The sequence below is a fragment of the Vespa velutina genome, chromosome 10 (assembly GCF_912470025.1).
Source record: "Vespa velutina chromosome 10, iVesVel2.1, whole genome shotgun sequence".
NCBI classification, from domain to species: domain Eukaryota; kingdom Metazoa; phylum Arthropoda; class Insecta; order Hymenoptera; family Vespidae; genus Vespa; species Vespa velutina.
In genome coordinates this window covers 1954203-1981016 of record NC_062197.1, presented here as the reverse complement: position 1 = coordinate 1981016, position 26814 = coordinate 1954203, and the positions used below count along the sequence as shown (strand labels likewise).

Sequence of the window (26814 nt, the reverse complement as noted above, 5' to 3'; positions counted from 1 at the left end):
TAGAATATCGTAACATATTAATTATCTATATTAGTATTAATAATGAGATGTAATTTTTTTTTATATATTAAATTAAAATATATCGCATAAGTTAAATTTTTTCGTTCCCTTCATTTGACTAATCTCTGTTTATGAATACTTAGAAAGACAGGTCGAATCTAAGCCAAACAATGTTATGATATGTGTACAAATAAATTCAATATCTACAAATTTGTTGGTCTATAATACATTACAAAAGTAAAATATTTTTTTTTTGAGAATGAACGTAATTCGTATTAATTCAAAAAACGTTATTTTCATTTTTTTTGCATTATTATCACATATTGTTAAAGAAGTGCATATGTGTTACGGTAATGGTAAATACGGTAATGATTTTGTGCATATTTTTTATTATTATTAATCGTTTTGTAAGGAATGATTTATTTTAATATAATAATTGGATATAATGTTTGTAGTTTAGTAATAATTGTAAAACAGTTACTTTGTATATTATTTGATATTACAGATCGTATAATAAGTTATGCGTTAAAAGAATCTAATGCAAATTCTACACCTGCTTATAGTAGTAGAAAGGTAAAGTTTTGTCTGATATACATATATTCAAATTTATTCAAAAATATATATAATCGTCAAAAAGTATAAATATATGATTTATAATTGTAAGCAATACCGTAGGAAGAAATCTCAGGTTTGTGTCCAGTCGGAGTACCGTGTTCTGAGTTAGGAGCAGAATGTTTAAAATGTAATTTAAATCTTAATTGCGTTTATGGAGCAATTTATGTTGCAAATTGTACTATAGCAGAATACGTTGATTGTATAGTATGTATCAAATAACAGACTATCCTACAAGTCTATTTAATTGTAATTTCATTTTTCATTTTCTTTGTAATTAGGGTGAACAGAACTTTCAAAAAGAATATATATGTCGTTATTGTTATCAAACCGAACATTGGGAACATCAATGTCATCTAAAAAATTCATGTAGTTCTGTAGCATCGCCTCAACAATATTACAGGTATACTAGATTAAAAGAAGAAGATGATTAAATGGCTTAAACGTTTGTCCCAAATGCATACTTCTTTTTTAGAACAAATTGTACAGTTAATAGTAATGTATTGTGTTTGGGAAAAAGGAAATTTATGAAAAATTTACGATGCAATTGGACGGTAGGATATAGGTGGTCTACCGCCTTGATACTGAGCATTACTTTAGGAGGCTTTGGTGCAGATAGGTAACTTTAACTTCTAATATTATTATCTTATTAACGATGTAATTTTATATATTTTAATTTGCTTATATAATAAGATATTAGAAACATAGATAATTCTAAAAATAACTACTATATTTAATAACAAAACAGATTCTATTTGGGACATTGGCAAGAAGGTATTGGCAAATTATTTAGTTTTGGAGGGCTTGGTGTATGGACTTTGATTGATGTAATATTGATTTCTATGAGATATTTAGGACCAGCAGATGGATCTCTTTATATTTAAATATTATTCTTTCTTGTTAAAACTAATTTAGGATTATTTATGAGACCTCTCGAATTTCATGTAAAAAGCCTATATATTATATTATTATTTTATTAGATCTAACTCGCATAGTTTTTATAAAATTAATATTTGTTGACTTTTAAATCGAGAACTGAATTGAAATGTGATATGTATATAAATACACAATTTTTTTTCTTATAAGTATAAAATATTTATTACTCAGTACATAGTATTCCAACCAAGCATTTTTCAACATATTTAAAGGTAGAAATTGTATCCTTAACATCATCTTCATCGATCTGAAAAATAAAAAATATTATATAAAAATTTTTTACCGATATATTTCATATATAAAATATAATTATGTATTAACTAGTATAGACTGATAACCAAGCTGTTTGATCAGCCTAAGTTTTAAATTCATAAGACCATGTGGAATTTTAGAATTCCGTAAACATGTGATGTCATTTAACACATCGATATGAAAAGATCTGTAAAAGTCAAAAGTAATATAGCAACACGTACATATACAATATTATACATATTTCAATTAAAAAATTTATTTATTAGTAAAAATTATTACCCCAAAGTTGAATGATCAAAACTAACACCTGCAATATATATTCCTTTTGCAGGAGAGTTGATAATAATATTTTGAAGTTTCATTTGTTCGGAAAGTCCATTTACAATTGTACATATAGTTTTTAAAGATTTCTGTATCTTCATAGCTACATATACCTCAGTAAACAAATCACTAGGCAATTTAATATTTGGAGATTCAGTTTGAATAGTGTGAAGTAATAAACATAAGCTAGTTCTTATTTTCCAAAATTTGTTATTATGTGCTTGCACAAAAATATTTCTTTTAATACATTCCTCTATCATCTAAAATATGTTTATGTATAAAACATTTGTATAAAATATAGACATTATAAATCATTAATAGATAACATACAAATTCTGCTTGATATCCAAGAATCCATAATGACAACAATATACGTAATAATTCCTTTGGTTCATTAAAGATAACAGATAGTGTATTATTGATATAATTTTTAACTTCTAATAATTGTGCATCTGTTAATTTGTAATTTAATATACAAATGCTCCATAAAAATCCATCTAAGTATTTAGATTTATAGATTTGTTTCTTATGAAAATTTGATTCATCTTTAATCGTTTTATTTATCGATGATATATTGTCTATTATATCTGTGACTAGCCGTTTTAATACTGTAGGTTCCAATAGGTACATATGTGAATATAATTTTAAAATATGCACTGCTGTTATTATGTGATATTTATGATTATGGTTAATTATTTCTTTGTTTAAATTGCTTGGAAAAAAATTTTTTGTAGCTCCAGCATGTCGTACAACTTTGCATAATGGTATAAGTAAATTTAAATTATTAATCAGAAATGTAGCTTCGCTTTCTATTAACTTTTCAACATGTTCTATATGCTTTTGTATTAATTTAATTCCACATTTAAATAATGTCTCTGATGCAATGCATTTTTCAAGTAATGATAATTTTTCAAATTCCACATATTTCCAAGTCATTTGTATATCTTTTACTGCTTTATCTTTTCTTAAACCAAAAAAATAAAGGCAGAGCATGATTTCATCTTTATTAAAAATATTATTTGATATTCCTTCCCGCAATAATTCTATGGATTTAATATAGAAATTCAGTTCTATAATTTTATAAGATACAGTTTTACTTAAAAATAATAATAATTTAAAAATATCGCAGTACGACATAACCTCTAAAAGGTTACAAAATTTTATATCAATATCATTTATTTCATGGAGCAATACATATACGGGCTGTTGATACATAAAGTTTATTAATGCATTTAACATCTCTTTTTTCTGAATTTTTTTTAAATCTATTAAAGATGTATTATATTTCTTGTCATCTGTAGTAATTCTAGATACCCTATCATCTATCCCATTTTTTAATGTATTTGATAAAGTTTCTTTAGAATGGATGTTATTCTTTAATCTTTCTTCTAAAAATTGCAAAACCATCGGTTTGAATGATTTATAACATTTCCCATAGATCAGATTATTACTATTTCCTTCATGAATTCGAAAAGTGTTTACAACTAATCTAATAGTTGTACGTACGTTGTGATTCAACATATATAAAAAAATTTTTGAACGATTTATTATATTGACAAATAATATTACTATAAAATGCCCTATACAAATTTCTAATTTTTCTTATAATCTTTTGTAAGAATACATGAACGTGTATTTCATATTAAACGGAATACTATTAAAATACAATTCACTGACACATAAGATCCAGTATTACGGTACACTTAAATCGAACACAGTTCATGCAGAAATGTGTCATCGCTTTATTAATTTTGTGCTTCTTTTTGTATGCAATATATGTCTTTCGATATGTTATGAATAAAATAGACAGTCTATTTAAAGAACTATAAGCGAAGGAACTATCGTTAAATCTTAAGAGATTTGTGCTTGAATTATTCTAACCACTTCGTTTGCTAAATTCTAAAATATTTTGCTAAGTTCTGAAATATTCGTATAAAAGATCTATTTCATATATAATAAATGAATAATATAATATTATGCGAAGATATTATATTCTTTATATAATATAAGTATTATATACGTATACATGTGCTTGGTTTACAGCTATGCTTTTATATATATACGTATATGCATATGTATCTACAAACTTTATATACTTAACCTATAAAAAAAAAAAAAAACAAATTTCATGCAACAAGTGAAAAGAACAATATTGAAAGATCAAATGTATTTTAATTGAAGTATTAAATGAATTTATTAAAATGCCAACAGTCATAGCATTAGATGTTTCTCTATCAATGAGACGCCCTGTAACAATTGGAAGTACAGGAAATAGTGATAATTCTCAAAATGAACAATTAACAAGGCATCATTTAGCAATTCATGGAATAAATGCCTTATTACATTATTTACAAACTAATTCTAAATTGGAATTTGTTTCTTTGGTAAAAATTAATAAATATATCCTATGATTTAAATATTTTAATGAAACAGTTGGTTGTTTTAAAGTGAAATTTTATTTTAGGTATTATTTTCATCGCTTTATGAAGTTATATGTCCATTTACTCGTGACTATGACAGTATACGTGCAAAGTTACAAAATATAGAGGAATGTGACAAAACCTGCATTGAAACAGCTTTACATGGTGTTAATAATGTGATCATGGCAGAATGGGGCAATACTACGGCCTGCCAAGTAGTTTTAATAACAGATGGTAATCCTGGTATTGGACCAATGTCTTTGGGGGATTCATTAAATTCCTTAAATGTAACAAGAGATATGAATCCTTTTCCATTACCTTTTCCATATCCAGGAAAATTAAGTGTCGTTTGTATTGCACCATCTCAAGGTAATATTCATTTTGTAATTTTATATATTTAACATTTATAACATTAATTTTATATATTTATCTTATATATATTTTACATTTGTATTTATACGTATGTATTATTTTAGATCCAGGCTTGTCTGTAGGTTTACCTCTTTACCAACGCCTAATTGATTTAGCTGGATGTGACAGTATTATATTAGTACCAGATTCTCCTCTCACAAAGCATTCTGTCGCAGTATGTTTCCAAAAACTAGCAGAGACAAATTATGTGTCTTTTCAAGGTTATTTAAAGTGTGGCTATTTAGGTTCACGTATTCTTTTATCTCCACCTCCTATGGTAATTTGTTTGTTAATAACTTATGTGAAAATTAACCCACTTTGTTTTTTGTGTACAATTATTTTTAACTGAAATTTTTAATAACATATAGTCATTATTCTTCTTTTAGCCATATACAAAAAAAACAGATTTTGAACTGATATCTGGTTTAATGATATCAAAGAATATTGAAATTTGTGGATTTATATCCGTAGCAGATGTTGGTAGTCCTAATGCTATATCTAGACATTTAGTTTTACCATTGCCTACTGAAAAAAATGCAAATATGCAAGGTATATCGTTGGAAGAAGATTCAGATACAGATGAAAATGGAGATGAAGGCAAAATACCATCCTTTTGTGTATTATTACATGGAGCTTTAAAGGTTCTTTATTTCTAAATTAAATAGGTATTTTTTCTAACAAAGAAATATTTTAATAAAATAATTGTTTACAGGTAGAAAATATGGCAGCTCTATGTTTATTGAATAATGAATGGTTTGGTTTTATTTATTCATGGGCAGATACAAAAAAGAAGTCAAATTTAATGTTAACGGTTCTAGAACCAGGACCTGATATCGTACCATGGTTAGGTAATTTCAATAATTTAGGTCCAGCTGATGCAGCTCAAGGTGCACAAGTTTCTTTCCCTGTTAGACCTACTGAAAAGAGAAGTTATACACAAAATGCACCGTCATGGATTCGACAAGTGGGATTGCAATCTGATATTCAAAAAATATTAAGACATGCAAGAAAATTGCCAGAGAAGACACAAAATTTTTACAAGGTAAGTCTAAGATATCCATCTATTTGTTTTTTGACAAATATTTAAATAATTCTATGCTTTCTTTAAATAGGAAGTAAACAGGTTACGCAGAGCAGCAGCCTCTATGGGCTTTGTAGAATTGTTGGAAGGTTTGGCATGTATACTTGAACGAGAGTGTACATTGTTACCACCAAATTTAAATCCAGATTGCACAATACAGTTAGGACACGTCGCTGCAATGTTACGAAAACCTGAATTTCTCGAACTAAGATATAATATTCCACCGACACGAACCAAATTTCAACAGGAAGGTTCATAAAATGACAAAAATATGCATTTGCAATAATGTATTTATATTAAATGTTAAGGATAAAAATATTAGATATTAAGTATCATTGTTTTTATAAGATAATAGTAAAATTTTACATTTTTTACTATAATGCTCGTTATGTTTTTAATCATCATTTAAGGTTTTAACCAGAAAATATATAATATCATATAAACCCTTGCTAGTTTGCATGCTAGAATATACATGAAGATCAGGAACATGAACAAATAATGTTTTTTGCGTTTTAATATTCAATGATTGATAAAATATATATTCGCATAAATATCTTCCAGCATCATAAGAAATGCAGGCTTTGCATCCACTTTCTGTTGAATTCTCATTAATACTGTCGCAAAGTTTATTAACATTTATGTCTGTTTTTAAAATTTGATAAACAGTACATATTTCATTGGGACATTTACCATTTATATCAGGTCTTGCATAGCCTGTACTGTGAGCAACGTGTTCTATGGTTAAGCAGCTTGCTTTGTAAGAGACACCTACATGTATAACGATCTAAACAAAATACTGACAATTAATTATTGTATCTGTTAACTTAAATACTATTTAATTAACAAATTATTGAAAGAGTAAGCTATACACGATATAACAATTACATACTACAGGATTGTGTTCTTCCCATAGTTTGGATATTTCTGTAGATACGTATTCATAAGATACAGGTATTTGTTTCGTAATTAATTGAATGTTACATAATTCTGATTGTGGCCACAGTTTAGATAATTCTTTCACAGCTTCCCAACTTGCATTAACAATATGGTTACCAAATGGTCCAAATCCAGTTATTAAAATTTTTTTCCCACTTATATTCAATTGATTTTCACGCATTTTTATAAATGCAAGTTTTAATGAATTTTCACACAATGACTTGCTCAAATCTTGAACAATAGTATAATATATTTTCTTTACTTAACATCAATTGTTAAATATTTACAGAACGATAATTTTGGTTACATTTAAATAGCACATTGATAAATCAAATCCGTATCTCTCCTTGTGTTAATCTATGTAAGTGAAATGGTGTTTTTAAGAATATATAAATTTTCACAATTTTGGATAAATTATTTAAATGAAATTAAAAATAATGAAGCATATTAAACTTACTTTATATGGTTATATCTTGACATAACTTAAATAGCATTAAGCGTGTTTATTGGAAAGATACGAATGATTAGATATAGGGGTTCTTTATTCAAACTAGAATTTAAAGTTGTCATTATTAATGTAAATAAAAAAAATTGTACATTATGTTTTGTGATGTTACAAAGTTTTACCATACAGTAATATGCTCTAGATTCCAGAATTTTAATCACATTAGAAAAAAAAGATAGAAAAATAAAAAAGTAATAATAATTAATTATTTAGTTTGACTATATTAAATTTTAAATGACATCAGTTTTGCAAATAAATCAATAACCAATCACATATCATCTGCCATGACACCCATTTTATTTCAAATGCCATTTTAAACATTACATTAGAACAGATACAAACTCAGAATCAACGTCAAAGTTTCTACGTTTTTTTCTTTTTTATTTCAAAATTTTATCAATTTTGTATCCCGAAAAAAGGCAAAGATATATATCAGATATAGGTATATATAAGACTGTAATTGTAAGTTAAATATTTAACAAGTTATTTTTTTCAGGTTATATAAATTCGACATATTAAATATCGCACTATGCCATCAAAATCGCACTCGTACCAAAATCGAACTCGATTTTTCCTTATTGAAAGAAAAAAACCCAACTAAGGGCACACATCGGAAGAAATCCAAAGATCCTACCCGAGAAGTTTGCACGATGCTTAGATAGGAGCTCGCACAAAGACTCACGCACATGGATCCAACACATGGGTTCTACCTATAAATAATATTTATAAGAGTAAATGAGAATAAATCTACTCTTATAATTATTATATATTTTATAAATAATAATTAATAAGAGTAAATGAGAATAAATAGGAAATATATGGGCTTGATAATAACTATAAGAACGATTAGAAAAGCTTTCTATACGTTTCTCTAAGAAATTATTTTAGAATTCTACTATATTTAATCATTTATTTATTGAAGTATAATTGGTAATGTAAAATGAAAATACGTTAATCTTTAATTGGAATTATATTGAAAAGATATTGGAAAAGTTTTAAAATATGCAGTCATTCGCTCGGTAGTACTTGTATTAAATAAGATTTGAATACATCGCAAGTACTACCGACTCAGATCTCACCACGTGGAGGTTGCTGCATCTGGAGATCCACGGATTTACGGTAACTCAACTCAAAGAAATCTACATTCCGCAATACCGATCCAGACATAAAGATTATTAATTTTCACACATAACGAATTATTAAGTACGATCGTTGATACTTTCCAAATTTTGAACAATAAAAAGCGCAATCTTCGGTAAGATTTTAAATCGTGTCCGTATGTATTAGAATAACATTGATTCTAAAGTCTACGTTCGCGTAATAATCTAATCAAATTTTCGATCAAATAAAATAAAGTTCACGGATAGGACCTTTAATCGCGACTTGAATAAAACGTGAGTCTTAGAAAAATTGTGACTTTATTCTATAATCCGTATTCTCGGGACAAAACGAACAATCAAATGAAGTTTAATTGCACCCGCGAAAATCCACGCCTATGCCCGCCGACATGCATGCCAGTATTCTCTTATTCTTCCCCTATTCTCGCGTAAAAATCGATGGTGAATTGACAAGATATTCGACTATAGGTCGGACTATTCCTACCGTAAATGAATTTATCCCTTGATAATTCAGACTGAAGAAGATAAAGAGAAGAAGAAAATAAGAGAAAGAAAATAAAAAATAGACGAAACGTGAGCGCACGTGATAACGATGGAACTCGGAACGTGAGGTGAATATATTGAATATTGTTCGATGATCACTTGATGATTTTAAGAGAAGAAGAAGAGAAGATAAAGAAGAGAAAAAAATATGAGATAGAAAAGAGAGCTGGACAAAAAAAAGAAAAGGGAAGTAACTCTACAAAGCAGCCTGCACAAAGGCCCACACCCATGGGCCCTACTCAGGATTCCCACCCCGAGACTTAGGAATAGACATAAGAATGACAGCGAACATAAATACGATAGAAAAGTTTTCTGTGCGTTTCAATTTTAAATCGATGGTATATCTATCATTTGCTTACAATTACTCGCCTATAAGCGAATATTTTAATTATTATAAGAAAATTATGCATAATTTCACTTGTAATCCAGAGACTATCTATCGGAAATATCTTCTTGTTCATTTTTTATTAAAACTCATGAATATCCGATTCATTATTATTTTCGTGCTAGAAAAATATTCAAAATCTCAAATAATTATAAATGCATTTGAAAAAGAAATACCTATTCTGATCTAATAATTAAATCAAAAAATAAAAAACCATTCACAAGTTAATCTACGAAGAAATTTATTGAATGTTTAGATTTTGGAGATCCAAAGAGAATTGATCCAGAAATCGTCAAAGTCAATAAAAACTCCGAATATATCGATATTGTACATAATTAACTCCGAGATAAAAATTTTTAAGTATTGAAATTTTATATTAAAATTATTTTTAGTTTCTCGCACGTTTTCATCTTTTTAATGTTTAAACAGATCTACTATTGTTTAAATATTAGTTTATTGTATTCCGTGTATATCAAAGATTGCTTAGATAGTTTTACAATTATTGAAATTATAATTTAGCTTATTCTTATAGAAAGATAGAGTTTCGATGTTTACTTGTTGGAATGTAAAAGAATTCTATAGAATATTATAGAATTATAGGATATATATCATATATATACTAACAAGTTTCTTTATTGATAATATTATTGACATCTAAAATTATATTTTGTCCCTTATTCTACCTATTATCTTATTAAAGTTATATGCACCTTTACCAATAAACTAATATTATTTATACATATTACTAGCTTACAAATAAATCACAAATATTAGGATTATTTATATATGTTTGAATATAATAAAATACAGATATTTTATATAAAATTTTCTTATATCTAACTTAGATTACAAATATATATATATATATTTTTTTTTTTTTCTTATATAACTTAATCATACAGTCAGAAATAGAAATATATTTACAATATATTACAAACTCATCTATCAGAACCACGATAAGTGCTGTATCCAAATGGACTCAATAACACTGGTATATGATAATGACCAGTCGGATTTTTTACATCAAAAACTATTTCAATAAATGGATACATAGTTTCTATTCTTCTAAGAGTGAAATATTTGTCGATATCAAAATGTATTTTATATCGACCAGCAGTAAAATTAACTTTAGCATTGTCTACCAAATCTGTACATCGACCATTCGGACCCGTATTACTGCAAACATGTATTTTCATTATATACAATATAATAATATCCAATATTGGCTTTTATATTATTTTTATAATAGAAAACAATTAAAAAAGTAATACCTCTCATTTAGAAATGTCCATCTACCATCCATAAGTTTATAAAGACTAACTTGTAAACCTCCAACAGGAATACCTTTACTTGTATCAATTACATGAGTAGAAACGCGTGGCTTCTTTGTTGTAGATTTAACAGGTTTCAAAATAACGTGCTAAAAAAGTATATATAATATAATTTATAAATATAGTTTAAATAGATTAATATATTAAAAATAAAATCCCTGATTTTATTTTGACGTACTTTCTTTGAGGATGACTGACTGGTGCTAGCTATGACCAATTGTTCTTGTGATCCTTTTTCTATTTTTAATGACTCACTAGTGACGCAAATAGGCTTCTTTTCTGTCATAACTAATGTTGGTATTTTGCTCTTTAATTTACTGAGTACATATTGAGTACCAGGTTGAAATGTACCACCTGTTAAAGTTAACGTCTTGCCACCTGATGTTAAAGTAATTGTTTTATTTTGTGCAGGTGCTATTGGAAGAGTATTTACTGGTTGTAGCACCCCTATTGTACCAGGTGTTCCAGTCACTGAAGAATTTATTTGGTAAGTTGTACCCAATAATGGTAAAGGACATGCCATAACTATTCCAGAATCTGTTTGAGGCTTTGCATCATCTTGCTAAAATATATATGCGTAATAAGAAAAAAAGCAAAAAAAAAAAAAAAAACAAATGATCAACCAAATTATATTGTTGCTATTTGAGTGTAAGTACCAATAGCTTAACTCCAGATCTTTTTTCATTTTTAGCATTGCGTCTAAGAGATCTACTATTCTCACGATCCTCTTTCATGTTTTTATTATTATCTACAGATTTAACGAGATTTGACATATCTTGGATCTCTACATTTTGATCTTCAGATTCAACTATCATTTCCATTTGTATATTTTCTTGATCATCGACTTCTTCTAAATATTCTCCGTGAACATGAGCCATTGCTTCAGCTAAAGTATCCCTGCTATTTTCCTGAAAGTCCTCCTTTCAACAATCTCTGTATGTAGTTATGTATTTTAACATATTTTAACAATATAATAACTCAAATGACTAAATTATGAATTGATACTTACTACGGATTCTATTTTAACTTTCTTTAACGTAGGCTTGATATCTTCCTCGTCAGATGGTATATGTAAATGTTCATCTTCTTCAATCTCTGCATATTCCTCTTCTCCCTCTTCTTCTTGTTGCTTCCCTTGGGATTCATTTAAATCTACATCATCTATTTCATCTAATCTTTCAACAACATATTCAATTTCATCTTCATTTTCTTCTGTTTCAACTTGTGTATTTTCCAGAGACTAAATATAATATAAAATATATCTTTTCTTTATATTAAATATATAAAAATGTATCCAACAAATGTATACCTCAACAACATTGTTTTCTTCTACCTCTAATTCAACAAGAGGTTCACATTTTTCTTCCTCTACTTTTGTCTTTTCTTCAGCTTCATGTGACAAAGCTGCTCGTTGATGTTTCATTGTACATGTATGTTTCAAAAGAGATAATCGATGGGCATGAAGATTTTTTTTGCAATAAGTACAATAAGCACGTGTAGGTTGAAATGCTACAGATGTTAACCATCCTGTAAATAAAGATTACAATTAATATATTATTTATATTTATCTGTCCCTTCTTCCTTTGAATGTATGACTTTTAATCAAACGTATAATTCAAATAATTACATAGTAACATTGAAAAATAACTAATGATGTTACTTAAACAAATGTTATTTAATATAATAGATAATCTTATCCACTTTAGATCTATATTATAGTTCCATAGATAATATTACTTTAAAATAAATAATAATAATAATAATAATAATAATAATAACAATAATAATAATAATAATAATAATAATAAAAAATGAAGAACAAAAATAGAAATAACAACTCAAGTACATTAACGATGTTTCAAGGAAACTATGCGAAGTAACTAAGAATATAGTAGAAAATAAAAAGGAACCACGACTAGGAGAAACTGCTTTGTCTCTATAATTATACAGATCTCAGACTATTGGTTAGATTTTATTCATTCGAAAAAGGAAGAAAATTTTGCAACTGTATCTCTAAAAATAAGCGCAGCTATCGTAAACGGTAAAAACCTCCCGCTTTTTCTATAACGCTTATTCCATAATCGATGTTCTTTGTGGACTTAGCGCGCATTATAGATAAGACCATAGAAAAAGCATATAAAACGAGACGATTAACCTTCCAAGATAATTTATTTACAAATACCTTTGAAATCCGGCATCTGTTCCCATTCTTTACGATATCGTTGCGTATAAACGCGAGTCTTGGCATGACTGATTTTCCCTGTTGGCGTCAGTCGTGGTACTGTCCCAAGAAGATTGGCGCGTAACGCAGCCTCATTAACAGCGATCAGTGTCGCAGACTTTTTCTTCTCCATTTTTTAAAAAATATATCGCCGCTATAATTCAAAAACTTCTGTATCAAGAAACATCCAAAATCGTAACACGAAATCACTAAATAGTTTTTTCACGTTAACGATATGGTGGAGAGGGGGACACAAGGGGAACGAAGAAGATGCTTATCTTGCCTAGCCTAGTACCGAAGTGAACTCCCTAGCAATGGCCGACTACTACGACGCTGCCATCGATGCCTTTGCTTTCTACTTCTTGCTTCCTTTCCCACTTACCCCCTACGCCACATTTCTCCCACCAAAATCTCAAAGCAACGCCATTTCATGACACAGAGTCGAGCAATCATATTATAACCAATCGGGAACTAACAGCCATCAGTAACGACAGTAACGTATACACTCTATGTTCTACCTATCATATGTCTCAATGAGAAAAATATATTTTCTTTAGTAATAGTACTAATTTTAACAAATAACATCTTTTCTTATATATCCTCGATTTTAATTCGCTAGTATATAAAAGATCATTCTTAGTTATATTTATTAATTTAAACTTTTATAAATTTTGATGATTAATTTTTATGAATGTATATTAAATATTTCTTTGTCCGAACTATATTCGTTTTTTTTCTTCCTTTTTCTTTTTTCTTTTTTTCTTTTTTTTTTTTTTAGTAACAGCAATGTTGCATTTCTAACTCGTTCTTAAAATTGAAAAAGATATGACGTAATAAATATAATTACTTTTAATTGCATTTTTATATAAAATTTTTAAATTTAATAACAAAATTGGGTATACCAATAATGTATTTCAATATTGTAATAAAAATAAACAATTTTACACGCTCGTAATTTGGACACCTTCTGAAGACAGCACTGAAGATATTTCGTAATCAGTATTAGCTGAGTCGATATGCGCGCGCATTTAGTATTATTAATATGATTGAAAAGTAAATGAATTTCTTTTATATCGTAAATAAAATAAAAATTAATATCATATATTTCATGAAATTTCATGATATTTGATTATAAATAACAGATTCTTTGATTTGCTAGTTTAAAGCTTTGTTTTAGAAATATACTTCTTAAAATGAACGATCATAATACGACTTTATTGCGCCATCTACAAACCCCTAATAATTGCTAGCATAGTAGTAGTCAGTGGTATTTTCTTTAGGGAAAATTGAAAATCTTTATCAAGTAATATTTACTATTATGCCTTCAAATAGATATTTTAGATTTGCTTAATGTAACTCTAATTATACCTAAAAAATATCAATTAGTTTATTTATTCAATGAGCCTACGTTCTCCTCAAACTTTCATCTCTTCATCTCTTTAAACTTATAGTATTTAAATGTTAACAATTAATATAAGAGAATTTTAATTTTATTATTTTATACATATTACTATAAATTTGTGTACCTAGACAATTTTAATTATTTTATTTTATACTCATTTTTTTGTTTCTGTCATCTATTCTCTAAAGTATTTTAACATTTAAAAGTATGTTTTCTTGAATGTAACATTTGGATCAGTGTTCTATTCAGTTTTGATCTGTGATTAAAAGTGGAAAATCATGTAATATAAAAAATAATGTAATGTAATGTAATTATAATGCTAATCTATAAATACACATATATATAAAAAAATTACAATCACAAAGAGATAACTTTAAATCTATATTTTAAGTTGTCTACATAGATTAACAGGTTTTAATTTTAATACATATTTTCATTAAATATATTCATTTTGCAATTTAATTATGGCCATGAATGTGATTCTCCAGGTGCTAGTTCTCTCCCATATAAAGCAGATTTATCTCTGAATTTAGTTAATCTTAAATCTTCTTGGTTGTCTAAGTAACTTCCAATTATAAAACCAGTTATTGGAAGAATAAGTGGATAATAAACGTTTAACAGATATTTAAAAGTTATCATGTTGATTAGTTTACTTTTTAATTATTCTGTTGCTTCTCCAATAACTGTTGTTCTTTCCACAAACGAGTACGCTTTAGATCGTAATAAATAGAAGTTGCTGTAATCGTTGGAAATGAGACGATCAAACAATATCTATTGATATAATAGCCAAGCGATTTGGCAGCACCCATCAAACTGTAAAAATATAAAATACATGGTCAGATTATTAAAAATAAATTATTAACCTTAATTATTCTGATCAATGCTTATAAATAATAATAGATGATTAAATTATTATATTATACATTATTTACTCGTTCTTTTAAAATATCAATATCAATATGCATTAGTTAATTTATATATATTCATTATATCACGAAATATTCTACATATTATTTATAAAAAATGAAAAATATATAATTGCGTAACGTATGATTAACCTCAACGGAGAATATGTGAATACGTATATAAATAAGATGCAAACAATATTATCAATAAAAAATAACTACTTTATAGTTATTAATACCGTAATTTAATGTTATAAAATTATTCTCTTTGAATTATTTACTTTCCATTAATGTTTGTAAGTAAATTAGCTCGTACTTCGCAAGGAATGTGTATAGACCAGTATGAAGCAGTATAGAGCTGACTCTGACAGCGTTAGTCCTAATATTACATTTCAGTTCTATATATTTCTTTTTCATATGTATATATTCGAAAGGAGTATTTGAAAACTTACATTAAACTTTTTCTAAATGATATTATGTATGTAATAAAATAATACTGATAATTGTAATATTAAATGAAAAATAATATCGAGAATTTTTTATTAAGGTTGATTTTTTTTTAATGTTTACCTCGATATATGTTAATCAAAATATTAATAAATCCTTTTCTTCGGTTTCGTTTATCATAAATTATTATTATTTTTTTTTTCTCTTTTTCTTTTTTTCACAAATAAACTTGATTCATAAAAGATTTATGCTGCAACAAGAAAATGACGAAAACTTACAATTCTACTGACTATTCTCCTATTCGTTGGAAACAAATTTTTGAAGTTATATTGACCAATCCTAATTAAAGATGTTTTTAGATATTTCAGAATTCACGTTTTTGTTATACCAAGTTATTTTCTCAAAATTTAAATAATTTATTTCTATATGTTTGATTTATAACAAATAATCTATATTAATGTCAAAGTTATTAGAGATTATCAACTTATATGAAAATATATATTTTCGACTGTTATAACCTTAGACGAATGAATAATAATTATTATCATTTGAAATTTGTTATTATTTGTATTAAATTATTAAATAAATAATAATGGCGCAGCAAGCGTATATTTCTTGTATAAAAATTAATGGTGTTCCTATTCTTCCACCAATGGTAAGTATATTATAATAAATGATTTTAATTAACAACATACAATCTGTTATCTATAGAATATTGAAAAATAAATTTCTTCATTTCTAATTTTTAGATAACCGAAGACGTTAGAAAAGAAGTAAAATATTATAAACATTTAGCAATTCAAGTAGAAGAAAAATTAAAAGGTTTATATGATACAAAATTTAGTGACAAAAGTAAATCTATAGAAAATGATATAAGAATACAGGATATTGATCACACATTTAATTTTGATAATGAAAATGTGATTCCTAATGCAATGTCTAATATCGATGTGGATGAAATACCTATGAGAAATACATATGATGTTAAAACGAATAAAAATATAGATATTCAAGAACAAAGTAATAATTTCGAATTGGTACAAGAAATATCTTCCAATGAAAATATTGAAACAAATTTAACAGAAAGGCATTCATTTAGTCCAAGATCAACTGTTTTAAGCACCGATTCGGCTGATAGTCTTACTGATACAACAAAATCAAAAGTCGAACAAAATATCTTAGATACTTGGAAACCTGAAGTGCCTAAAACTTTAGATATTATCCCTATTACATTGGATAATTCAAATATATATCAAAGAGAAGAATTTTCAATGATAACTGAAACAAATTCTATTAAAGAAACACCAAATCTTGTGCGTCAAGGTTCTTACATTTTGGACACTCCTAGTCCTATGTTGCTTGCGCACATACAAACAGAATTAAATAATACCAATGATCTTCCTACTGTGGATTATATTCCTACACCTCCAAAAAGTGTTATACGACGTAAGGAATGGAATATTACACAAACAAATACTGAATGGAAAAATGAAATTAAAAACAATGAATTTAATGTTATTGATACTCAGCAGACATTAAAAAATTCAAAGTGTAAAAGAAAGAGTTTATCTAGCAAAAGTAATCATAATTTATATAAGACTGAGATTGAACAAACAATATTGGAACCACAAACTCGCATGTATCAAACTACAGGATCCGTAGATTGTATACAAATGATGATTGAGAAAGAAAATATCTACAAGCCTGATATAAAAATGAACAATAATAAAAAGAAATATAGTATAAGCAACAATGATAAAGAAAATCATAGGCCACAAGAATGGAAGGAGAGCAAAAACATTGCAGTGTTAAATACAACAAATAAATTAGGAGGGTCATTAGGAAATTTGCATGATATTGAAGCACAAATGCACAAAATTAATGAGTCACAAAAATTAAGGACATATAAACATAATGAGAGTTTTGATGAAGAAAATATAAATAATGATAAAATAAATGAATCAAAAGAAAAATGTAATTCTGCCAATATATCTGAAAAATTATTGACTATCTTGAAAGAAATAGAAGAAGTACATAAAAGACAAATGTCTGAATTAGTAATTCGACAACAACAAGAGCAATCTTCATTACAAAAAGAATTTGAAAAGCAACAATTACTTTTATTGACAGAAATAAAGAAATCTTTTCCTGAAATTTCTCCAGTGATAGATGACAAATCTTTGTCGTCTACTTCTTTGGATCAAGCTGTATCAATAAATAATTCTATTTCTAAAAACACTCCTACAGATACAAAACAAGAAGATGAAGATTTAGAATCACTGCCTATTGTTCAAAAAGACAATTTATTATTATCACCAAATCAACGTGCATTAAGTCCAATATGTCCACTAAATTATATTTATTCCAAAAATCATTTTAATGATGTAAAAAAACATTTGAAATGTTATGAATTTATTCAATCGTCACAAGGCGAAGCCTATGAGACTTCCGTGCCCAAATACAATTGTACATTGATTAAAAATAGAGAAATACAAGAACATATGAATAAGAATAAAATTAGTGATTATAATTTAAGTATAACAAATGAGAGTAAAAAATCTACAATTAGCCGTCGGTTATTTCCATTAGACTGTAAAACTGTACATGTTCCCATCATTGACAGTTCTATGTATGCAGAGAAACACGTAAGATGTAAAAAAAAAAAAAGTTCTTTGTCATATTGATATAGTTTATGTATTAAAAATATCCTTGAACAATTGAAAATATTTATATTACAGATACAAGCTGCATCTATTATCAATGCGTATACACGAGGATATTTAGTACGCAGGTTAATGAAAACAGATCGCGTGATTACTTTAAAAAATACATACAAAGAAGCATTGCAATGTATGCTTAAACTACATGTTGATGCACCTCTTGATTTATCAGAACTGCATTTTTTACGTCGTTTACAATTACAGGTAACTTTGGTTTCACATTTACAAAAATAAGAACACTTGTGAATGCTTGCTAGTTAATCGACATATATTTAGAAATTACAATTCATTTTTACTTATCAAAGTGAATAATAATGCATAGAATTTAATTCTAATAATTCTTTAAAATATAAACTCTATGTTATAATTATATATATAAGAGTACTACTATCATAGCATTAATAGTAAATTTTGGAATATTAAAAATTTGCATGTATTTCTTTAGTAGTCCCATATATTTATGATAAAATTTTCATTTTTAAAAGTGTGATGCAGCATCCATGAATATAGTGGAATTATTTACTCAAAGTCCCGCATACAAAATGAAAATAATAGCGCATGATCGTGAAATTAAACGGTGTCGCACTGAACGTCCAACTTCAGCACGATCATACTCATTTGCTACCCAGAGGACCCTAGCAAGGAAAAAGCTCAAAGAGTATGATTCTGTATAATATAGCACTTTCCATATTCTCATCTCCTAGAAGAGCATATTTAGACTTTATACATATTATTTAAGAAAGTAATTTATTTATATTTTTGCTACAAACCTTTATTAGTTGATAATTTATTTATTTATTTATTTTTTTATTTATTTATTTCTTTTTTCTTTTTTTTATACTAGAATCTACTTTGTGTAAAAGAACTTCTATTTATATTATTTAAATCATAATATTAATAATAATATAGCATGAATTACAATAAATTTATAGGATTATCAATGTGATATTTTATATATCCATCCTATCATTATATTATATATGCTACATTTAATAAATATTTTATCTTTATTATTTATTAATGCTCTTATAGGATGAGAGATTACCAATCGCCAATTATCACTCAATTACACTCATCTAGAGCTAGATGTCAGACTTGGACTTCTGAAATTTCACAGCATCTTATCTCACCGAATACACGTAAGTTATATGTTATATTAGTTCAAGAATCATAAATAATGATTGATAAGTTGATGCAAATGAAGCGATGCATATGTTACAGATCAAACCATTAAAAGAAGTACTAGTGCAGGAACAGTTAGAAAACCATGGAGATGAAATAAGATCACTGTGCCTTTGAATGTTACTTCTAGATATTCTTTGTACAAATCATAATCTTGTAAATATTCTTTTGCCTGGGGTGCCTATATTTTTAATAAATTTATTTCATACGACTTCACATACATTCAATATTTTCATTTTTAATGTGTATTTAAATGAGATAACACATAAGTTGAATATTTATGTTAAATTTTATATTTTATTTATTCAATAAAAAATTTTTTAACATTATAACATTTAATATTATAAATATTACAAATTTAGTGAGTTAAGTTTATATAAATAAGCTTTATAAGATAAATAAATAAATTCGTAGTATATTTATGTACGTAATCAGATATGATATACGCACAAGTTCATCAAATATATTCGCGTTCGATGCATAACAAATAATCTTAAAAAGAAACAGTGATTCATGCAACAAGTTATGATTCGAATCGCAAGAAGAGAGCGTAATAAGTATGACACTTTGACCAATTTTAGTTCGTTAGCGGGTCAACCCGAGTGACCCAAAAAGTCCTCATGGTTAAGTGAATTTACTCGTTTATGTCAGTTCATAAGATGAACGAGAAACTCTGATAATTTTCTCTTATCAATGTAATAAAAAGAATAACAAAAATTGTATACTCACATTTTTTTTTTTTTTTTTAGCGTTATCTTTTCGTCGACGAAAGTCGATGAAATATAAACATATAAAATTTAGTTATTATTATTATTATTACTATTATTTATAATTTTATCTCGAGAAAAAGATAAGAGTCCTTTTTATTAACAAATAAAACGTTTTAATACAATCGAATTTTATTACCATATTACTTTTAATCCCGACATTAATATAATAATTTAATTAATAATAATACCTTACTAATCGCCATAGATAAATTTAAAAAATTAAAATGAAAATCGATATCAGTAATATATCAATTTATTGGAGGGTCAGTTTTCATATGGCGGGAGGAATGGAATATTATGAAAATGAGTAATAAGACGTGGAGGAGAGTGAAGAAGAAAGGAAAAGGGAGGGAGAAAGATAAAATGTTGACATTTTCATGTTCATCATTGTATATAGTTGGCAACGGTACAAAAGGCTTATGTGTGAAAACAAGCACACGATTTAGACAAATTATTATATATATATATGTATATATATATATATTGTGTATATATTCGTAGTAATAATTATAACAACAAGAAAGAAATGTGTGACGTTAATGAAATAGTAAGAATGTTAATCAGTAAAGAAAGAAAAAATTTGTCGCCGTAGTTTCTCATTGTGAATGTTATCGGTAAGCTAGTGTATATATATATATATATATATATATATATATATATATGTATATGTATATATATACACACAACACACACACTCGTATGCATACACATATCGGAAATATTATCTCAGAAATAATATTTAGAAAAGAGAAGAGAGAAGAGAAGAAAAGGAAAGAAGAAGTCTACAAGTATAAATAATGGGATTAGTCGGCTAATGGGGTAAAAAGAAGACGATGAAAAAAGTATATAATATATATATTTATATATATATAAATAGGATAGAATAAAAAGGTGAAAATTATTTTTTCAAAGGATATCGTTAACGCATTAAAAAGAAATTTTGTAAATTAAAAATTTATAAAGAATGTAAATGTGAAAGGAAAAAAAAATATATTATACGAGGTTGATAAGAACGAGAAATTTTTAATGGACAGATGCAGTGCCAAATAGTGATAATATGCCTTTTGTATGTGGGGGTGGTGTATGCACGTACAGAAGAAGATCAACAGGCATCGAGTAGTTCCAATACCAACGGAATTACAGAAATTTTTTCAGGACTTTCGGAACAATGTTTTTATCGGCCACCATCTGATTGTCCTGACTTAAACGTCGATTGTCCATGTAAGAAAATTAATCTATCGCGCAATTACGAAAGTGACGCAGTACTTTGTTGCAATTTAGATAATCATACTCTCAAATATGGTTTCTCATGCGTTGGTAAGCCTAATTAATCATTTTTTTTATCCTTAAATAATTTTAATATATTTATAACAATTTATCTTAAGATTTATACGATATATATATATATATATATGATATGTATAATAAAATATATATATTTTTTATTTTATAAATGTATATTAATTTTCTAGTAAAGCGTTTAATGAAATTTAACAATTTATTGCCATTAGGATTTCAATCAAATATATCTTATGTTCATATTCGTAATGCTACCTTGGACATATTTGATGCCACAGAAACACGATGGAGAAGTTTAAAGTCACTTGCCATAACCGATGGAAGAATAAATCGTGTCAAGGGACAATTTCTCATATTGGCACCAATGTTATGTTTGAATCTTTCAAACAATGCTCTAATCGAAGTAGACAATAATTCATTAATTAGATTAGCACAGCTTACTACTTTGGATTTATCTTATAATAATTTAACGCATTTACCTGCACTGAATACAATGAATGGTAGAGAATTTTGGCTTGACATTTCTGGTAAATGCACATTCTATTATCTCTTTAATATTGTTATAATATTAATGCATATATGGAGTAATAGCCAAATAGGATATCACTTTGTTATTCATAGGAACTAATACTCTCTGGTGTCATGACATTTATCAATATATCAATAAAACAGGAGAGAAACAAATTAATTTTAATAGGGAAAATGAAACAGTATGTTCTGCAAGTAAAACATGGCATTGGTTTAATACTACAGAACAAGTACCATTGCAACAAGTGCGTTATCTTAGTTTGGTATGTATTAATATGATTATAAATTTTTTAATTTGTTAATTACATTTTATTGTCTATCAATCGTAAAAAGAAAAGAATGTATAATATTTATATGTAATATAAGATGATAGAGATTATTTTATATTTAGTTGCAGACAGAATGTCCAAAAGGTGATACTTGGCAATGTCAATGTAATTTTAGAAGATTAGATATAGTCGAAGGAAAACCACCTACATTAGCAGTAAATGTGGATTGTAGTGGGATACAATTAACAGAATTACCGGACAAATTACCACGCAACACCATAGCACTAAATGTTTCTTACAACAATGTATGTATTTAATATTTCTTTATTTATTCCAAAAAAGAAAATTATTACTTCTTCTTATATTAATCTCATTCATAGATCACAGTATTAGATGATTTGAGTACCAATCCATGTTATGAAGATATACGTGAATTTTATGCTGACTATAATAATATATCATCAATCAATAAATTAGAAGGTTCCAAATTTTTAGACAATTATGCACTACTCAGTTTAAGATACAATAAAATTAAATCGGTAACAATTTATTAATTATATTTATAATGAATGTAAATATTTTATTATCTTTAGTTATGAAATATTTTATTCTTCCAGCTTCCAACTTATATTTTAAGTCTTAATGTGCATGATAAAAGTTTTGTAAGTTCTCGATTAGTTAAACTTGGTGGAAATGAATTGCATTGTGATTGTAATACTGCTAAATATTTAAAGGTAAGAAAAAGATTATAAGATGATATTAATTCTAATGTATTTTATTATTAATTTTATATTTTAATATTTAGGTGTGGTTGCAAACACGTATATTAGATTCAGATGAAGTTTTATGCGAAAATGTAAAAGAAAAGGTGGTTGATTTAGAGCCATCAAAAATGTGTGTCTATCCTGGAGATTGGACTGATTATATTTATTACATAATTGCTACTGAAGTGATATTATTGATAAGTCTGATAGCTAAAGTTTCTTATGATTATTGGGTATTTAAAACTGCTGGTTATTTGCCATGGCCAGCCAATAAGATGCCAAAGCTGCCTTGTGATTGGCTATGTGAAACATAAAAGAATATTATATTGATAATTATAAATACGTTATTTTTTTATTTCAATATATTTTAAAGATTATATATTTTTTATTATTGGTCATATAAAAAATGTATATATAATTAATATCAAATCTTGTTTCCATGACATATATTATAATAAAATGAAATTTACATATTTAATATATCTCTGATTGGTATACTTAGTGCGTATCTTTTGTAGTTTTTTTAATATTCACAGGATTTTTTTTATTCAACTTTTTTATCACATGTTGCTTATATTTCGGTACTGTCAATATAGTATCCCGTTCAGGAGCTGTTCGTTCAAGTTTTCGCCTCTCTTTTTTACTATGTTTTTTCATAGCAAGCATATATTCTGGAACATCACAACCTGATGCACGCATAACTGTTGCAATACTAATTGAAAAAAGAAAAGAGTATAATACTTTATTATAACACAATATTCTAATTAATATTTTTAATGATTAATGTGTTTAAATAACCTTCTTAAATTTGTTGTATCCTGTTCTGTAAAAAATGTAATTGCTTTTCCTTTATGACCAGCTCGACCAGTTCTACCTACATATAAAAGTATTAATAAACATTTTACTTGTAACAAGTTTTACTTGTAACTAATTTTTACGATTATAATACATACCTATTCTATGTATATATGAAATAGTTGATGGTGGAAAATCATAATTAATTACAAGGTTTACACCTTTGAAGTCAATACCTCTACCCATTAGTTCTGTACATATTAACACCCATATTTTTCCTTCTCTAAAGCAACGTACTACATTATCTCGCTAAAAGACAATTTTTCGTAGACGATATTAGTAACAATAATCCCTTTGATTTGTATTAAAAAATGCTTTGTATAATATTACCTGTGTCTGAGTTCTATCTGCGTGAATAACATCAACATTTATGCCATCGTAAATGAGTTCACTAAAGAGTTCTTGTGCCCTTTCTTTGCTTTGTACAAATACTAATACCGGAGGTGCAATACCCTTTTAATTTTAAAGAAATTATTTCAATAGCAATATTGTTTAGAATATATGAATAAGTAATGTTATGTCAAACTTTTTACATGTGATATTTTTCATACCTTTAGTATAATATTTCTAATCGCTACAAGTTTCCCTCTTTCACTACCAACAAATAATAATTCTTGTTCTATAAGATTTACAGCAGAATTTCTAAATAAAAGAACAAAGACAAAAGTTACAAATAATTGATAAAAAGAAGTATCTATCATTGAGGAAATATATACCTTTGACCGACAGTAACAGTAATAAGACCTTTGAGGTTTTTGCGACACCATTTTGTTACTACAGGTGTAGTCGTTGCACTAAACAATGCACGATGTAAATTAGAATTTGTACATGCTGTTGAAATTTCTTCTAACTGATCTCTGAAGCCTCGCATTCCATCTTCAAAAAGCTTATCAGCTTCATCTACTATTAACCATTGTACGCTGAAAGTATTATTTTTATTAACTATTCATTATATAAAGTAAAAAAAAAAAAATTTTATTTTTTATATCTTACTTAGCTAAGGAAATGGCAGGTGGTTCCTGTTTCAATAAAAATACTAATCTTTTTGGTGTAGTAATTAATATATCTGCAATCGAAGTTAAATATATATATATATATATATGTAATTAAAATATATTAAAGTACAATAAATTAATAATACAAAGAAAAGACACAAATATGATAAATTACTAAACCAATGAAATAAACGTACCAAACTTTTGTGAACTTTTAGGGCCATATTTGGAAAGTGCTTGATTAATTTTACTTATAATATGTATTCTAAAGCCATAATTTTCACTAAGCCGTAAACATTCTCTATATGTTTGTTTAGCTAATTCTCTAGTGGGACTTAAAATAATAGCTCGAAAGCCCTGTTTTTGTGGACCATTCAAATGATGAATGATTGGTAATAAAAAAGCTGCAGTTTTTCCTGAGCCTGTTGGGGCACAAGCCAATAATTGCCTGTTCTAATTATAAAAAAAGAATGAATATTATTTACTACTGCATATTTTTTGTAAATAATTTCTTTACCTATTTTATCATAATAAAAACTTATGGGACATAAATATACCTGCAATAAGACAGGTATTGCCTGCATTTGGATAGGTGTTGGTTCTTCGTAACCACATTCTTTCATATTATCTAACAATTTTTTAGATACTTGATATTCCGTTAATAATTCATCAAACGTAGCTATAGATTTGGGTACATGACTACCAGTGACTGATATATGATGCTGATTACGAAATTGGTTGATCTAAAAACGTAAGTTACAAGTATAGCTATTTGTATATCTTTTCTTTTACATTAAATTTCATACCTGTTCACGTTCCAATTTAATTTTTTTAGCTTCTGTAATAGAATTTTTATTCATTTTGGTTTTTACTTTACTTCCATCTACAGGAACAGACATTCCTTCAATTAATGTTAATGTATCAATCTTCCTTTCTTCTTCATCTTCCTCATATTTTCTTTTAAGAGATGTTTTGGCACAAACATTGGCAAATCCATTTGTTTCTACTTCATCGATTTTAGGTATATTTTGAATTTGCTTATTAATTAACTACCGGAAATATATATTACTAAATTTTAAAGAAATAATTCTATTTCCTAACCTTATAATTTTGGAATTAATACTTATTAAAAAATTATTACCTTAAATTTTTTTGCATCTGATTGAAAGCGGTGCATGTTGAATTTCGATCCAACAGCTAGTTTCTTAAAAATATCATATGCGTCCATTTTAATACAAAGAATTATTATTCAGAATATCATAGAATTATTACTCAGAATATCACGTGTAACAGTATATAACCTAACTTGTCAAAATAACGCACAAGCTGAAAAAAGATGGCGCATAAACCATAAAGATAGTCGCCCTCTATTTCGCTACAAAGAAAGTATCGATAAAACAGATTGAGCAGTGCTCGTGATTTGCTGGATTTATTTCGATATATATTGCCTATCGATAATTACGTAACTTCGAATAAACGTGTGAATTATTTGTGAATTATTAAGTCTGTGTACTTCTATTCTATTCTGCTATGTCTATAAACAGATGCATATATACATCCAGTAATCAGTCGGTAAGATAGAATATTATTATAACAACGTTCTTGA

The 26814-nt window shown here is 26.9% G+C and overlaps 10 protein-coding genes across 37 annotated transcripts in view; 5 read left to right on the top strand and 5 right to left on the bottom strand.

Annotated features, from left to right (window-relative positions):
• The first annotated feature begins 6 nt into the window (after positions 1-6).
• LOC124952310 (TM2 domain-containing protein almondex) lies at positions 7-1697 on the top strand. 2 transcript variants are annotated; one of them, XM_047501979.1, is made up of 6 exons: positions 7-356; positions 506-573; positions 676-819; positions 894-1015; positions 1088-1231; positions 1361-1697. In XM_047501979.1, the coding sequence occupies exons 1-6, from the start codon at positions 260-262 to the stop codon at positions 1494-1496; spliced, it is 711 nt and encodes a 236-aa protein (XP_047357935.1). In that variant the 5' UTR covers positions 7-259; the 3' UTR covers positions 1497-1697. The 2 variants fall into 2 exon arrangements, with proteins under 2 accessions (XP_047357935.1, XP_047357934.1); XM_047501978.1 differs by having other exon boundaries at positions 14-365.
• Positions 1637-4029, bottom strand: LOC124952304. The gene is made up of 4 exons (XM_047501950.1): positions 2452-4029; positions 2080-2381; positions 1870-1987; positions 1637-1795 (listed from the first exon to the last, which is right to left on the bottom strand). The coding sequence occupies exons 1-4, from the start codon at positions 3640-3642 to the stop codon at positions 1712-1714; spliced, it is 1695 nt and encodes a 564-aa protein (XP_047357906.1). The 5' UTR covers positions 3643-4029; the 3' UTR covers positions 1637-1711.
• Positions 3783-10742, top strand: LOC124952306 (integrator complex subunit 14). Of its 3 annotated transcripts, none has more exons than XR_007101863.1 (7): positions 3783-4505; positions 4586-4910; positions 5018-5229; positions 5339-5593; positions 5665-5994; positions 6065-7330; positions 7971-10742. XR_007101863.1 is itself a non-coding variant. In XM_047501959.1 (6 exons), exons 1-6 carry the CDS (start codon positions 4323-4325, stop codon positions 6290-6292), a joined length of 1533 nt encoding a protein of 510 aa, XP_047357915.1. In that variant the 5' UTR covers positions 3783-4322; the 3' UTR covers positions 6293-10742. The 3 variants fall into 3 exon arrangements, 1 of the variants encoding a protein (XP_047357915.1); XR_007101862.1 differs by having other exon boundaries at positions 6065-7916; XM_047501959.1 differs by having other exon boundaries at positions 6065-10742.
• Positions 6306-9383, bottom strand: LOC124952312 (pyroglutamyl-peptidase 1). 6 transcript variants are annotated; one of them, XM_047501982.1, is made up of 5 exons: positions 8554-9381; positions 7597-8184; positions 7427-7519; positions 6923-7326; positions 6306-6817 (listed from the first exon to the last, which is right to left on the bottom strand). In XM_047501982.1, the coding sequence occupies exons 4-5, from the start codon at positions 7148-7150 to the stop codon at positions 6428-6430; spliced, it is 618 nt and encodes a 205-aa protein (XP_047357938.1). In that variant the 5' UTR covers positions 7151-7326; positions 7427-7519; positions 7597-8184; positions 8554-9381; the 3' UTR covers positions 6306-6427. The 6 variants fall into 6 exon arrangements, with proteins under 6 accessions (XP_047357938.1, XP_047357940.1, XP_047357939.1 ...); XM_047501984.1 differs by having other exon boundaries at positions 8028-8184; XM_047501983.1 differs by having other exon boundaries at positions 6923-7200; positions 7427-8184; positions 8554-9383.
• LOC124952305 lies at positions 9953-13422 on the bottom strand. 7 transcript variants are annotated; one of them, XM_047501954.1, is made up of 7 exons: positions 13034-13422; positions 12161-12378; positions 11861-12091; positions 11508-11759; positions 11030-11413; positions 10792-10940; positions 9953-10696 (listed from the first exon to the last, which is right to left on the bottom strand). In XM_047501954.1, the coding sequence occupies exons 1-7, from the start codon at positions 13203-13205 to the stop codon at positions 10459-10461; spliced, it is 1644 nt and encodes a 547-aa protein (XP_047357910.1). In that variant the 5' UTR covers positions 13206-13422; the 3' UTR covers positions 9953-10458. The 7 variants fall into 7 exon arrangements, with proteins under 7 accessions (XP_047357910.1, XP_047357909.1, XP_047357907.1 ...); XM_047501953.1 differs by having other exon boundaries at positions 11508-11768; positions 13034-13421; XM_047501951.1 differs by having other exon boundaries at positions 11508-11771; positions 13034-13420.
• A 609-nt stretch (positions 13423-14031) lies between these two features.
• Positions 14032-20620, top strand: LOC124952302 (myb-like protein P). Of its 3 annotated transcripts, none has more exons than XR_007101860.1 (6): positions 14035-16481; positions 16576-18471; positions 18565-18750; positions 19032-19288; positions 19579-19685; positions 19768-19801. XR_007101860.1 is itself a non-coding variant. In XM_047501946.1 (6 exons), exons 1-6 carry the CDS (start codon positions 16419-16421, stop codon positions 19821-19823), a joined length of 2481 nt encoding a protein of 826 aa, XP_047357902.1. In that variant the 5' UTR covers positions 14038-16418; the 3' UTR covers positions 19824-20620. The 3 variants fall into 3 exon arrangements, 1 of the variants encoding a protein (XP_047357902.1); XM_047501946.1 differs by having other exon boundaries at positions 14038-16481; positions 19032-19204; positions 19768-20620; XR_007101861.1 differs by lacking the exons at positions 19579-19685; positions 19768-19801 and having other exon boundaries at positions 14032-16481; positions 16576-18478; positions 19032-19174.
• On the bottom strand, positions 14837-15263 carry LOC124952315 (NADH dehydrogenase [ubiquinone] 1 beta subcomplex subunit 1). The gene has a single exon (XM_047501989.1). It carries the CDS (start codon positions 15111-15113, stop codon positions 14937-14939), a length of 177 nt encoding a protein of 58 aa, XP_047357945.1. The 5' UTR covers positions 15114-15263; the 3' UTR covers positions 14837-14936.
• Positions 20621-20854: 234 nt separating the features above from the next.
• LOC124952307 (protein halfway) lies at positions 20855-24291 on the top strand. 7 transcript variants are annotated; one of them, XM_047501968.1, is made up of 9 exons: positions 20855-21112; positions 21242-21340; positions 21533-21815; positions 22076-22324; positions 22419-22588; positions 22717-22899; positions 22975-23133; positions 23212-23328; positions 23400-24291. In XM_047501968.1, exons 2-9 carry the CDS (start codon positions 21332-21334, stop codon positions 23670-23672), a joined length of 1443 nt encoding a protein of 480 aa, XP_047357924.1. In that variant the 5' UTR covers positions 20855-21112; positions 21242-21331; the 3' UTR covers positions 23673-24291. The 7 variants fall into 7 exon arrangements, with proteins under 7 accessions (XP_047357924.1, XP_047357916.1, XP_047357919.1 ...); XM_047501960.1 differs by having other exon boundaries at positions 20858-21112; positions 22010-22324; positions 23400-24278; XM_047501963.1 differs by having other exon boundaries at positions 20858-21112; positions 21229-21340; positions 22010-22324; positions 23400-24278.
• On the bottom strand, positions 23361-26737 carry LOC124952303 (probable ATP-dependent RNA helicase DDX52). 3 transcript variants are annotated; one of them, XM_047501948.1, is made up of 12 exons: positions 26350-26737; positions 26015-26257; positions 25766-25951; positions 25406-25661; positions 25207-25279; positions 24930-25133; positions 24765-24855; positions 24544-24666; positions 24312-24462; positions 24157-24232; positions 23857-24070; positions 23361-23657 (listed from the first exon to the last, which is right to left on the bottom strand). In XM_047501948.1, the coding sequence occupies exons 1-11, from the start codon at positions 26434-26436 to the stop codon at positions 23857-23859; spliced, it is 1704 nt and encodes a 567-aa protein (XP_047357904.1). In that variant the 5' UTR covers positions 26437-26737; the 3' UTR covers positions 23361-23657. The 3 variants fall into 3 exon arrangements, with proteins under 3 accessions (XP_047357904.1, XP_047357903.1, XP_047357905.1); XM_047501947.1 differs by having other exon boundaries at positions 23829-24070; positions 26350-26736; XM_047501949.1 differs by having other exon boundaries at positions 23361-24070; positions 26015-26276; positions 26350-26482.
• The window catches only part of LOC124952301, a 27044-nt gene continuing 26868 nt past the window's right edge, over positions 26639-26814 (top strand). The window contains exon 1 of one of the 4 annotated variants that reach the window (XM_047501942.1): positions 26639-26780. In XM_047501942.1, coding sequence (XP_047357898.1) covers positions 26739-26780 — 42 coding nt within the window. In that variant the 5' untranslated portion in view covers positions 26639-26738. The remainder of the gene's footprint in view (positions 26781-26814) is intronic. The other 3 variants (XM_047501938.1, XM_047501943.1, XM_047501939.1) reach the window with 3 other exon arrangements.